The sequence below is a fragment of the Thalia democratica genome, chromosome 6 (assembly GCF_965202585.1).
Source record: "Thalia democratica chromosome 6, ktThaDemo2.hap1.1, whole genome shotgun sequence".
NCBI classification, from domain to species: Eukaryota; Metazoa; Chordata; class Thaliacea; order Salpida; family Salpidae; genus Thalia; species Thalia democratica.
The window spans coordinates 46565565-46579467 of NC_139170.1; the positions used below are offsets into that span (position 1 = coordinate 46565565).

The 13903-nt window shown below is 25.3% G+C and overlaps 1 protein-coding gene across 1 annotated transcript; it reads right to left on the minus strand.

The window, feature by feature from the left end:
* Window positions 1-726: 726 nt before the first annotated feature.
* Window positions 727-10593, minus strand: LOC145839162 (kin of IRRE-like protein 1). Its single transcript, XM_082946770.1, has 10 exons — window positions 10566-10593; window positions 9575-9775; window positions 9115-9282; window positions 5330-5461; window positions 4834-5031; window positions 4512-4629; window positions 3116-3270; window positions 1727-1938; window positions 1292-1435; window positions 727-1002 (listed from the first exon to the last, which is right to left on the minus strand). The coding sequence occupies exons 1-10, from the start codon at window positions 10576-10578 to the stop codon at window positions 727-729; spliced, it is 1617 nt and encodes a 538-aa protein (XP_082802896.1). The 5' UTR covers window positions 10579-10593.
* Between the last annotated feature and the right edge of the window lie 3310 nt (window positions 10594-13903).

The following is a 13903-nucleotide window of genomic DNA, read 5'->3' on the forward strand; positions in this document are numbered from 1 at the left end:
ACGTTTTGTTTAATCGCGAACATGTTATAGTAAATGAACATTGAACATACAAATTTAAAACTACAGACTTTAAGTTCAAATTATGCATTTTTTGTTATATATGTTGTGGAATAAATGTTTTTAAAGCCTTTAAGCTGTTTCTTAGCTCTTTATTTCTGTTCAAAATTATATTTGTTGTAACAAAAAAATAATTGAAAAATTGGTTCAACTAAAAATAAACAAATGTTTTATCGACCATTATCAACTAAAAGCAGGAAAAAAAAAGAGAATTTTAATATTTTAGACCAGCGGTTCTTCAACTTTTTTTCATTTTTCACTCCTTTTTGGAAGATTATTACCAAATTTACCCCATTTTGGAAAATAATTACAACGTTTACCCCCAATATACAAAATAGTGTTTTTTCCGAGAAAAACTAGATTTTTTGAACTTTTTGAGTAAGAAACATAAAAAAATCTTGCAGTTTAAAGAATTTATTTAATTGAAAAAAATACTGTTTAATACTAATATATAAAATGAAAAGACAAAAAATATACACAAATTTACTTAATTTTTTTAATAAACATAATTTACGCCCTAAAACAAGGGAATTTACTTCCAGGGGTAAATTTACTCTTAGGTTAAGAATTGCTGCTTTAGACGCTTTTTCATATAAGTGAACTCATCAGAAACTTACTTTCACAGCATATAAAGTGATAAGAACTTAATTATTGCATATGTTACTATATCTAAGAAAAGTTGTACTGAGACTTACTTTCTTTTATTGTGATACTCAAGCTTGTAGTTCCATATTCGTTTGAAACTTGACATTTATATCCCTTTACAATTTCATCTATATCACTTTTATTTAAATCATGTATAACTAGTTTTCCTATGTTGTTTTTTCTATCAAATATGCTTTCGTATTTGATTTTCTTGCCAACCATATACTTTTCATTGTCAACTAATTTGTATGATGTTGAGTTTGGTTTAGTTTGATTTGATATTTTAGTCCAATACCATTCCTTAAAAAAAGAAAAAATTAAATTATAAGAGTTAAAGATATAAAGTAATAAACTTTTTTGTATTATAAAATATTTTTTACGACTTTAAAAGCTTATAATTAATTTTATTTGAGATCATTGAATGTAGTTTTGTGATAACCTTCTAAGAAACTCTAATAAATCAGTAAAAAGTTAATGAGTTTTAATTTCTGAATCAATTACAAAAAAGTAGAGTTTAAAATGATTACCAAATAGATGGTAAAATATATTTTCTTTAAAGTACATGAACTGTACATTTTAGTACACTTACAAATGAATTTATTCTAGAAGTAGTTGAATATTCGCATTGAACTTCAGCTTTTGTGTTTAATTGAAAGTTTTGAACTTTATTTTTACTGTCAATGGTTGGAGGTCCTTTTACTTCTAATTTAACTATTTTTTCAACTGATCCGACCTTTTGTAAGTTGGCTAATTAATTTAAAAAACTTTAAGACAATTTAAATAGCTTCACTTAACAAAAGTAGTTTATGTTTTGATTATGTTTAGTAAAAGGAACTTATGAACACTTTTATGTCAACAAAAATTTTTTTCTAGTTATCTTAAAAAGTAAAAAATAAAATTGTTATGTATTGATTTAATTAAAAAGTCCTATGATAAGTCATCACTTAAAAATATTTTTGTTCATTATTATTGCCAAAATTTAAATAACTAACTACTTGTTAACTTTTTTTTTTAAATTACATACCCTGTTAGTAACGCGGCACTTGTAAGATCCAGATTGCTCCAAAGTAGCCTCAACAACTTCAAACGTCTTCTCATTGGTCAATATTTCGTGGTCACTCAACCGTATCCACGTCACTCGAGTGTCATCTAAATTAGATTCGTACGAGCAAGTTAAACTTGCAGAACTTCCAACTTTCACTGTTACGTCATAGATCGGTTTTATTGTCGGTGGACCTGTATTTTTTTTTTTGTTAACCCTAAACTTTAAGTAACAGTACACAGAATGGAGATTTGTTGATTAATTTTAAACTTGTTTTAAAACTGAATGCTTAATATTTTTTTAAGAGATTTATTTTATTTATTAAAAATTCAAAAATGTATTGTAATTATCACAGTATCAATGTATTGTAAAAAGCATATTTATATTTACACGTGTAAAATGTACAATTTTCTACTTTATCTGTAATTTGTACAAACTAGCTTTATGCTGAAAATATAATGCACAAAATGCTTTTTACGAGGTTTTCCTGTGATAAAATCAGCAATAAAAAAGTAATAAGTCATACATAAACCTTTAAAAGTATATAAGTGTTTATACTGCTTTACATTAAAATGTTGATAAAATATAGCTGAACGTAAAAACGGACTTAAGTCAAAAGTTATAAGTTGTTCAAATAAAATAAAGCTTTGCATAAATATCTACCATCACTATGTTAAAACATAGTACTTTAAGTATTTTTATAATATAAAAAAACGTTATGTAGAGATGGGAATTAAAGTCGATACGCCTCAATAATGCTTAGTTAAGTAGAATATAAAAATAGAACTTTGTTGCTATTATAGTCGGCTTAACTTCGGACGATACCATCGAAAATTGTTTAAAAACAGAAAATCAAAGCAGAAACAATTTGCTGTTTATATTAGCAGGGACGAAAAATTACAGAGGTTTATTTTCTTTGCCGAGCTTTCACGTTTGGTATGTTTCACGTGTTTTCGGTGTTTTCGGCCGATTCAAGCAATTAAAGTTTTCGGGCGTTAAAATGAACTTTTGATCTCGTTTTAATGTATTTTGGCTCGTTTAAACTGCTTGTTTTAATATAATTAGTGTATTTAAATTTAAATTAGCTGAAATATATGCATGTTTAATGTTTATTACATATATATTAAATAGTATTTATTATATTTTAATGTATTTTGGCTCGTTGATACTGCTTGTTTTAATATAAACAGTGTATTAAAAATTAAATTATATGAAATAAAAGCGTATTATATTTTAATTATACACATATTAAAAAGAATCATTAGATTTAAAGAAAATTTGTGCTTAATTTTATTTATAGCTTTTTTTTATACAGTGTTTTAGCTTTTGAACATTTAATTAAATAAAAAACACTTTTTAAATAAAACTGACGTCTCATAAGTAAAGTTTTAGTTGATTTAACCGAACATCCTGCTTCGTTGCAAGCATCACAAGATATATTTGTACCATCGTAACTACTGTTTACTGATGTTATTCCGTACCTCTTCGAATAAACTCGCGTCACTATTTCATCATTCTCATACCATCTTAACAATACATTATTAGCGGTTAATTTTATTAAAAGATAGAGAAATTTTATAAATATTTACTAATTAACTGCATTTATTGACTTTTATCAATTAAGTTGCTAAAAAATATGTTAAACTAATTGAAACTAAATTGCAACAAACTAAATGTATCATCAATATTTATAGTTAATTAAGAGAAATATTTTCAAAAGATAATCTAAAAGTTTAATCTTTAACAAAGCAATTAAAACTAAATACAAAATACTCAAAAAAAAAAGACGTAAAAATATCTAAGTAATCCTCATAGAAATTATTTAAAAAATATATCACTAGTTTTGATAGTTGTCATATGGTTATTTATTAAAAATGTCTCAGACACCTAAAACACATAACATAAACAGTAGTTATAAGTTTTGTCAGGCACTTGAGAATGATAATGTAGGATTTCGAATAGTTACGTCATAATGTTCAAACAGTACAAGCTGAATAATGTGCTTGTAATTACGTGCTTTTTATGATGAAATTTAATAAATATTTCATGAAATGGGAGTCAGATATTTTACGCGAGTATTTTCATGTCATGCTAGATATAAAAATGTAGAAACAAAAACTCGTAGTGCAAAAGGAGTATATAGATTTTAATGGCTGTTAAAAGTTTATACTTCTTGTGTATCGTTATAAAAATATTTTTATATCTTTTATGACCTGAAGTCTAGGTTTTTTGGAAAAGGTATTGTTATGACAAAATGTGTTTATACGGAATCAGTAAGTGACTTTACAAAGTTTTTCAAGTGTACTTGTAATATGTTGCTTTCCAATTAGTTTTTACTTATACCGGCAAATTTAATAACAACACAGTTGACATTACGACCTTATAAACAGCTTTCTAATATTTTGAAAACTTAAAAAAAAACCTAAACTGTATTTTCAACGCATTAATATTACTTTTTCGAACAGTCTTTCTTAATGTTATAGGCTATTTTTTCAGTTTATAATAAAAGTCTAAGTTATCTGTAATTGATTTGAAATACATCATTGTTTCTTTATTTAAGTATTAAAAATAATAACAGATGTTTTGGCAGCAAAACTTAAATATCATTTAGAGATATTTAGAAGGTTAAACAAGTGTTATAGTAGTTTATTGCTTTTTTAAGGACACTAATGTTTTTAAGGGTTGGTATACTTTTTTTTTATGTTTTGAAATCTTATACAGACTCATACACATAAGTACATAAAATAACAGTTAAAGTACTACTAACCTGTAATTAGTAATTGGCATGTCACTGTCAGTCGTTGCATTGCATAAAAAGTAAACGTCCAAACCATTTGCAAATACCGGACCATTATGATCTACAACCATTTCCGCTATTGGTTTGGCTAAAAAAAGGTAGTTTTGTTTAATTAAGCTGGTAATATGTTTGAGTAAGTTGTTAGTGTGTTAAAAGTTATATTGTGAAGTAAATCTAACTCAGACTTTTTAAAAGAGCAGAAAATTCATAACTTTGTTTATGAAATTAAAAATAATAAACTTAAAACTTTTAACTTAAAGAGTGTTAAGTATAAAATTTTTCATGAACGTACCAATAACTTTGATTTTTATTGTTTTTTTCTTCACAATATTGTCACCTTCTAATTGTTTTGAAGGTTCAACTTGACATGTGAACATTTTGTCATTCAAGTATTCAGTAACGTCAAGCTTCAAATTACTTTCCGTGTTCCATAAACCTTCAGATGTCAGTTTGTGATCAACTTTCGCTGAGTTTGTTACTGGTCGTCCTTCTGTACAAATAAGCTATTTAGTCTAAAGCACGGTTTGTAAAGCTTTTTAAGAATACTAATTTTTTATAGTAAAAATTAAAATTTGCTTTACTAAATATTTAGTTGAGCACTTTAAAGAAACATTTTTAAAGTAGTATTTTTATTAAAGTTTTTAAAACTAAGTTATCAAAAAAAATATATATAATTTTTGATAAAGCTAAGACTTGTAGAAAGTTATAAAACTCATAATTCTAAAAACAAATATTTTTTACTAGACCTTTTTAAATGAGTTTTTGTTATAAAAAATGTACAAACTAACCATTAAACCAGGTAACTTTAGGTTGAGGAAACCCATTTATACCTGAACATTTTATAACAGCTTCTGTCCCTTTGACCAGTTTGTAAACTAAGTTGTCGTCAATGTTTTTAATTATCGGACCAGATGGGTAAGCTGAAAGAAAAGGATATATAGTTTTAATTAAGCTTTATATCACTAGTTTAACTTTTATTGTATGATACCTTTTAATAAAAATTAACAATATCTTTTAAAATCTGACACTTTAAACTGCAAAAATTTACTTTGAACGTATTAACAGAATGTATAGAACAATCAAAGAAAAAGTTATTGTTGCGATATTAAATTGTCTTAAATGCTGTGGTAAGCTTAAAAACTATTTAGATTATTGAAATAGTTTGTACATGTATTATTATTATTATTATATTGTTTATTGTGCAATGTTGGACTCAGGCATCAAAACCTGAGCCACTTAAACAGGACACACAAAAAGAGAAAAAGAAAATAAACTTATATTCAAAACTTTAAGATAAATTATACATATATATATACAAACATAATTTAAATGGAAACACAAAGTTAAACACAATATGATAAACAAATGAACTAAATTGAAAATTCAGTTCAAAAAATTCAAATTTATATATTACTTAGTACACACAGTAAAGAAGTTTGTCTAAAATCATGGCTTATAAAACAATATTCATAACTACAAAATATATAAGTAAACTAATAGTTTGGGAGGCGTAGGGAAACGAATATTTTTCCTTTTGTTACAGTGGAAAATTAGTTAATTTTACTGGTATTTATCGTATTTAAGTCAAATCTTTTTAGCTTTAAACGAAATTGTTCTACCCTCTCACAAGATACTATATCCTGAGGTAGTCTGTTCCACATAGCTTTTGCTCTGTGAAAAAATGCGCCTTGCCACTGACTGTTTTGAAAATCATGTTTACATTTTATTTTCAAATTATTTCCTCTTAGTTGATATTTATTTTGGGAAAAATTAAAAAACTGGTTAAAAAAACTTTTATATTTGCCATAGATAATTTTGTAAAGAATTAATAAATCAAATTCCCATCTTCTATATTCCAGTGACTTCAATCCAAATTTAATCATTCTATCATTATATGACGTGTAAGATATGTTGCAACGATTACAAATATGACGGGTAAAACTCCTTTGCACAGATTCAATTTTGTTAATATCCTTTTTTAAATGGGGTGACCAAATTTGGGTACTAAACTCAAGTTTAGGGCGAACGTATGTTTTAAATAGTTTTGTCAGAATTAAAGCAGAATTAGTTTTAAAACTTTTCAATATTTGATAACATGTAGTTTTTGCAATCTTATATAAATAGTTGATATGTTCATTCCATTTCAAATCTTTGGAAATATAAATTCCTAAATCTTTAAAAACTTTAATTTCTGGTAACTTGATGTTATTTATTAAGAGGTCAGTTGGAGAAGATTCTTTTTTGTTAATGGTTAGAATTTTACATTTGCTAGGATTTAAGTTTAGTTTTCTTGTTTTTAACCATATGTAAACATTATCTAAAGATAGTTGTAATGAAGTATTTGACTGACTAAAGATTTTGGCATCATCTGCAAATAAGCTTAACTCACTTTTAATATCAATGTTTGAACAAATATCATTAATATAAATTAAAAAGAGAAGGGGACCAACTACACCACCTTGTGGTACTCCACTGTAGATTGTTAAAGAGTCAGAAAGCGTATTATTGATGAGTACTCTTTGTGATCTATTATTTAAAAAGTTATCAAACCAATCAATTAAGCTTTCATGTAGCCCATACTGATTTAAAATTTTTAATAATCTTTTGTGTGATACTGAATCAAAGGCTTTTTGAATATCCGTATAAACTACTTTAGTAAATTCATTTTTGAGATAAGGAACTAACCAAGAATGTAAGCATGTTAACAGTTGAATGGTTGATGAGCGGTTTGGAACAAAACCAAACTGTTTGTTAGTTAATAATTTGTTATCAAAGAGGTGATTGAGAATTTTTACAGATACAATATGTTCATAAATTCTTGAAAAGCCACTTGTTAGAGATATTGGTCTGTAATTTAATGCATCGTGTATATTACCTTTCTTGTGCACAGGAATAATAAAAGATGTTTTCCATTGTTTAGGAACATCAGATAGTTCTAGAGAGCAATTAAATATTAATGAAAGTGGAAATATTATTGATTGGATAACATGCTTGATATAATAGGGTGGAATGTTTTCTGGCGTTCTTATGATTTTATCTTTTAAGTGGTTAATTGAACTTATAATGTCTTCATAGGTTATGAAAAAATTTTGCATCTTACTACAATTCTTTTGGGGTAGCTTAAAAGACTGGTAACTCTCGTCTTTTTTAAAAACTTTTTGAAAATTTATGTTAAAAAGTGTTGCTATTTCAAAATCTGAGGTTACTGTTTTGTTTTTATCATTATCATATAAGAGATGTATGGAATTATTTAACTTAAGTTTAGATTTCACGTAGCTATAAAACTTTTTTAAATTTGGGTTTTTGCAGAATTTGTTTTCATATTCAAAGTTGTATTTTTTAACAGCTAATTGATATTCTTTAGACTTGTTTTTGTATTTTATCAAAAGTGATTTATTTGTCTTACTTTTTTTGTATAGATTCGCTTTTTCTTTTAATAACTTTTTAATATGAGATGGATATTTTTTACTTTTGTTATTTTTAGAAAAAATTGGAACAAAACGTTCGATTGAGATTTTGATTGAGCTGATGAATTGATCGTAGAAATGCTGGAGATTTTCTGAATTTTTAAATAAAGAGGTCCAATTAATTTTTGACAGGAAATCATTGATGCTTTCAAAATCTGCCTTTTTATAGTCATATGAGACTTCTTTAGCAATAGGTACTATTTTATTTTCAATTTTAATTTTTAGTGAAAGCAAGTTATGGTCACAAGTGTTTGTTAATTGAAAATTAGTTGAGTGTGATATGATTCTATCTAGACCAAAATGATTGCAAATTATGAGATCAAGAATGTTACCATTCTTATGGGTTGGATTTTCAATTACTTGGGTTAAAAAATTGTCTGTACAAAAATTAAGAAAACACTCATGGGGTTTATTGAAATCTGTGCTAGGAATCCTCCAATCTATATTTGGCATATTAAAATCACCAAGAACATAAAAAGAACACTCTTTTGGAAAAACCATTTTAATCATTTTGATTACATTTTGAACAGTCAGTGCGCATCTAGCAGACAGTGGAGGAAGGTAGACACAACAAAATCTTAATTTCATCTTTTTAAAAATTACATCTACACATAGGTATTCAAAATTGATGTTGCTAGTAGAGATAGAATCGTTTTTAACTTTAATAACTTTAAGCGAATTTTTGAAAAGGATAGCAACACCTCCACCCCTACTAGACCTATCACTTCGGTAAATGTTATAGTTAAAAGGACACACTGTGGCATCGTTGACCTTATTAGTCAACCATGTTTCAGTCAAAAAAAATAAATCAATGTTATTCAAATTTATATAGTTCTCTAAAATATAAAATTTATTTAAAACAGATCTTATATCAGTGTAACAAACTTTTAAATAGTTGTTGTTACAATTTATATAGGAAAACTTGTTAGTGTTAAAATTAATCCTATCACTTAATAAGTTTATACCCGTTGACTCACGATTTCCTCCTCCACTAATGTAGAAATAGTTTTTATACGAACAAACTAAATGAGCTAAAAAACGAATTCTTACTTTGTGACAGTAACTTAAAAACAAACTTTATAATTAAACAACTATAAAACTTATACCAAGTACATCAATTGGTGCAGAGTTTGATCTTATTGGTACGGCATCTCCATTCTTTATAAATGTGGTCTGACATTCATATTTTCCCGCGTCTTTTAAATTAGCTTCTTGTATTGTTACGTCATAAACACCTTTCTTACGATCTCCTAACATCTTGTATCTCGGGTAATCTGAATAAAAAGTATTGAAAATAAAGTTGTTATCTTTAAAACTCTTTTTAAAATAAAATTAGTTGCTATCGTAATCTTAAATATAAGACAAAAATCAGTTTTACACTAACAGAAAGTTTAAAACACTTAGTCAACTTAAAGTTAAAAAAACATGTAAAATAAAAATTATTCCTAATGTTTTTTATAATTAACTGTTTTTGAATTTTGATTTTAGGTTAATAAAATTAAATACTCAGAAAACCAAAGTTTTCTCAACGGCTGTACTTACTTTAGAACAATCTAACTAACTTACTTTTAAAATAGTTTGTTCCAGTTTTCAAGTCACCAAGAATGAATGCATTTTTCACCCATTCGACATTAATGTCATTAGGAAGATTTTGAATTCTACAAGGAATAGTGACACTACTCCCTAACATGACACTTTTCGCAACTGGATGATGAGTGATTGAAACGTCGTTACTGCATTTGACTGTGGCAACGATTGACAAAAGTACTGAAAGTTTTGAATTAAAAAAATTGCTTAATGCTTCATAAACTGCAAAAACTTTTAAAACTTATTTTAAGTTTTTAAGTTTTACTTATAGTTTTTAACTTAGAAAACCATAAAAAACAAAGTATTATAAAAGTACAACCCGTAAAGAGAGTGTTTAATATTTTATAAATACTTATGTTTGTTTATGTATGTAACACAAAAAGGTTACATTTTAACAATTACAATTTATTTTAAGACTTAACAATTTTTAACTATAAAACGTTTAAGTTTTTGTTACTTAATGAGCATTTTCGCTCACATTTAAAAAAGTAAGAAAATGTATGGTGCAGATTTACAAATTTATACAAAAGCTTGACTATATAAAAAGATTTGTTTCGTTTTTACTCATACCTTATTTTCATGTTTAAACTGTACACTTGTACATAAAACAAATTTAGTAACAATTGGATGTCGAAAACGTCATGATTTCGGTTAAAAAAAAAGTGACACCACAAGTGATATGAATAAAACTATTTATGCCTAAAGATAGTTAAATAAATAAGTAAAAACTTTTGTTGCTTCATTATAATGTCACTATAAAATTAGTTTTTTAACAACATAGTCCATTTGTTTCTATTGTTCAAACTAGAATTTTTGTTTATAAAGTCTATAAAAAACACTTAATTTTAAAAAATCTAGATATTTAAATAAATTTCTTAATTTATAAAAGCTTATTTAAAGATTTCAAGTACATTACTTCAGCTTTGATAAATTTATAAAAGCTTATAAACAAGTATTAAACAGCACTTACTTGTCAGAAGCATTGTACTTGTTTTCGCCATAAACTTTAAAGCCACTGATGTCGTAGGTATTTTTTATACTTATATCTAGTAAAACAAAAAAGATAAATTAATTATTCTGTTTTATTTTTCAAAGTTCTTAGTCTTTTATTGTGTACCTGATTAAAAAAACTAAATAATTATTGAAATCCCAAACAAAAGCTACTTAAATAAAAGTGTAAATTAAATTTATGTGTAAAATTTGTAATAATACTTAAAAATTTAAATTAGAGTAAGTAGTATGAATTTGCAAAACGTTGTTTTGAGTTTTTTTTCTTTTTTATAGTATTTGACATATAACTTCCTTCTTAACTTTTATATGTCAAATAACTGACCATTTTGAATGATCAAAATAAAAACTTAAGTTTGAACTTTGTACTAATGTATCATAAGTTTAATTAACTAATAATTAGATCAAATAAGCTTAATAAGTTGTTTGCTAAATTGTGTTGAGTTTGCAAAAACTAAAATCTGCTAAGTTGCTTTTCTCTAAGTTTTAAAGATAAGCGTAATCAACGAAATTAGTATAAAGCTCACAGAACTTATAATTTACTTAAATACAGTTTTATGAGCTTTTAAATATTGCTTTCTTAAGATAATCTGTATAAGAAATTATTTGGGAAAGTTTTCACAAAAATATTTTCCAAAAAAATAGGTTTTTAGAAAGTATTTACGTTTTATAAAATGTATATTTAGAATAAAAACTGTTTTATTTGCAATTTGTTTTAAATTTTTCAATACAAAACAAGATTATTTAAAAATCATATGATTTATAAACGTATAGTATAAATTTAGTAACTGCGTTTTGTACATTTGTTGTTTCAATATTGTTAAAATAGTATCACACAAAACTCTCATATGATAAACCTAGACTTTTTTATTTAGTTAATTAAATTACTTTTTTCACGTGTGTAAATACAAGTTTTGCAAACGAAAAACTGTAAAAGCAACAATAATGTAGTTTATTATTTATAAATAACTTGTTGTATTTACATTTTTTGTTTCATAAAGGTTCAATTTTTCAATTCTTTTGAAACCACAGTTTATCAACAACTAATTTTAAAATGCAAGTTTTAAATAGTTATTATTTGTTTGTAAGTTGGGCAAAAAATAATTAATTTTTTAAGATTAAAAAAAAAGTTAAATTAACTTTCAAGTACTTTTCAAAAATTAATCTGACTTTTATACAAGATTAAGTTTTTAAGTGTAAGTTTATTAACCCATAAAAAAACTATTCAAAAACTTTAATGAAAGATGACAGTTCTCGTTAATGTTTTTCAAAGTCTACTTAGCTTGTCAATAAAGTATCTTCTAATTATAATAGGTTTTACTCGCATGAGTAAATAAAAGTACTCCTTTCAAATTTGCATTTTTGTCTATTATAAATTTACATCTCTTAACTAAAATTTATTGCTAGGGCAAACAAAAACGTTCGCATTTTTGTTTTTACAATAAACATCATGAAACGTAAGAAACCAACTCAAAATTGTAGAGATTTTTTTTTAACTTTAACAATTTTCTATCCCCTTAAAAAAGGGGGTACAATATTATGGGCGTCAAAAGTTTAAAAAAGCACGTAAGAAAACAAATTAGGATTAAAGTTAATCCCAGTTGTCATTAAGACTATTCTGTGTAAATTTCTCCAATTACAATTAAGACGGAACATTTTCGTAGGTTTGAAGATTTGAGTGAAGTTACAGAAAAATCCTGAAAACAAGAAATTTTAAACTTATGCCCTGGTGAGCAAACTTTTCAAGCGTGAAATGATACATTTCAAATTTTTACTGTGAACTTGAATTCAAAAATGCTTTATGTTTAGAGTTATTAACGATTAAAAGCTGTAAACAAACAAGAAGAAAAACTGAAGGGCTTCTGTAATGTAAAAATAAATAAACTTATTTAGTTATATAAAACTCGTCTGTATTTTGATGAAAAAAAATTGTGTAAAATACTGCATTCAATTATGACTTTTAAGTACAAAATAAAACATTTTATTCTAATTAATTCTTTTTATATCAATACAAAACTTTTTACACGTAAGAAATAATATGTTCATATAAAAAAGTATAATATTATTTAATAAAAATATAAAATTACTAAAAACAATATCAGTCTTTCAGATACACTCTTAATTGCAGACTCAGCCATTATTTAGTAATAAATAAAACAATAAAAGTCTATAAAATTTTCTACGCTTATCTAACAATTAAGCTATCTTAAATAGCAGAAATTGTTAATTTCCTTGAAAAACTATTTAGACAATGTTTTTGTCTTACTTAAAATAGTTATTTAAAAGACATAAATGTAAATATATAATATCATTCAAGTTTTATATAAAGCGTTGTTTCTTTTCTATGTTCTTAATTGAAAGCAGTTAGTTAGTTATATACTCTTTAACTGTACTAGTGTTTTATTGTAAAGAGATCTTAAAAACAATAAATTACTTATAATTAAGATTGTTCAAATTAGTAAGTTTTAACTCACATTTAAAAGAATATAGCTGTAATTTTAAACTTTTAAGTTATTCAAAACTATAAACAATCATATTGCAATAAAAACTAGTACTTGTCTTAAACTGTGGTGTTGTAAAAGTATTTTCAACTAACTGCAACGAATTTTTTACGAAAAGATTTTTTATAAAAACAAATAACAAAATCATGTACCTAATTAAATAAGTACAACTAAATGTAAGGTAAAAACTTTGTCTTAACTCCTTGAAAAAAATAAGCAATGTAAAACTATGAATCGGGAAAAATTAACTAAGTGATAAGTTCCATAAAAACTAAGATAAAGCGGCCAAAAGTATTGAATATCAAGTTATATTTTTAAAACTCAATTAACTATTAAACAAAGTAAGTTTTTCGTAATACTTATATGTAATACACAAATCAACAAAAATAGCTGTGTACAACGTAATTTTTTACAATTAAAACAACTTAGACTAGGCTTATGTAAAACAAAAAAAAGACTAATTTTAACTATTTTATAAAAAATAATAAACTATAATAGTATTGTAAAGTAAATTAAAACTAAAAACTACAACCTTCTGACCTGATTGTCAATAGCTAACTAAGTAGAGTATATACAACTTACTAAACTGTTCCTGAAAATAACTACGAGAGAGTAAAAGTTGAAAAAAGTAACTCTCTTCTTTTCGTGGAGAAAAGGTAAAATTAATCTGAATATTTAACAAATATGAGTATGAGTTTTTTATAATAAATGTTTATTTTAAAACTATATAAAACAATGAATAAATATTTAATACGTGAATGAGTACCTAAAACGCATTTGATAACCTAAGCTTTTTTCC

What these genes read in the sequence shown, in the direction of transcription:
- LOC145839162 (XM_082946770.1), bottom strand. An exon ending in TGCACCAATTGATGTACTTG is followed by an intron (nt 5,462 to 9,114) that starts GTATAAGTTTTA and finishes CTTTTCTTTCAG; the next exon opens with CTTACCCATCTGGTCCGATA. An exon ending in CTTCTAGAATAAATTCATTT is followed by an intron (nt 1,003 to 1,291) that starts GTAAGTGTACTA and finishes TCTTTTTTTAAG; the next exon opens with GAATGGTATTGGACTAAAAT.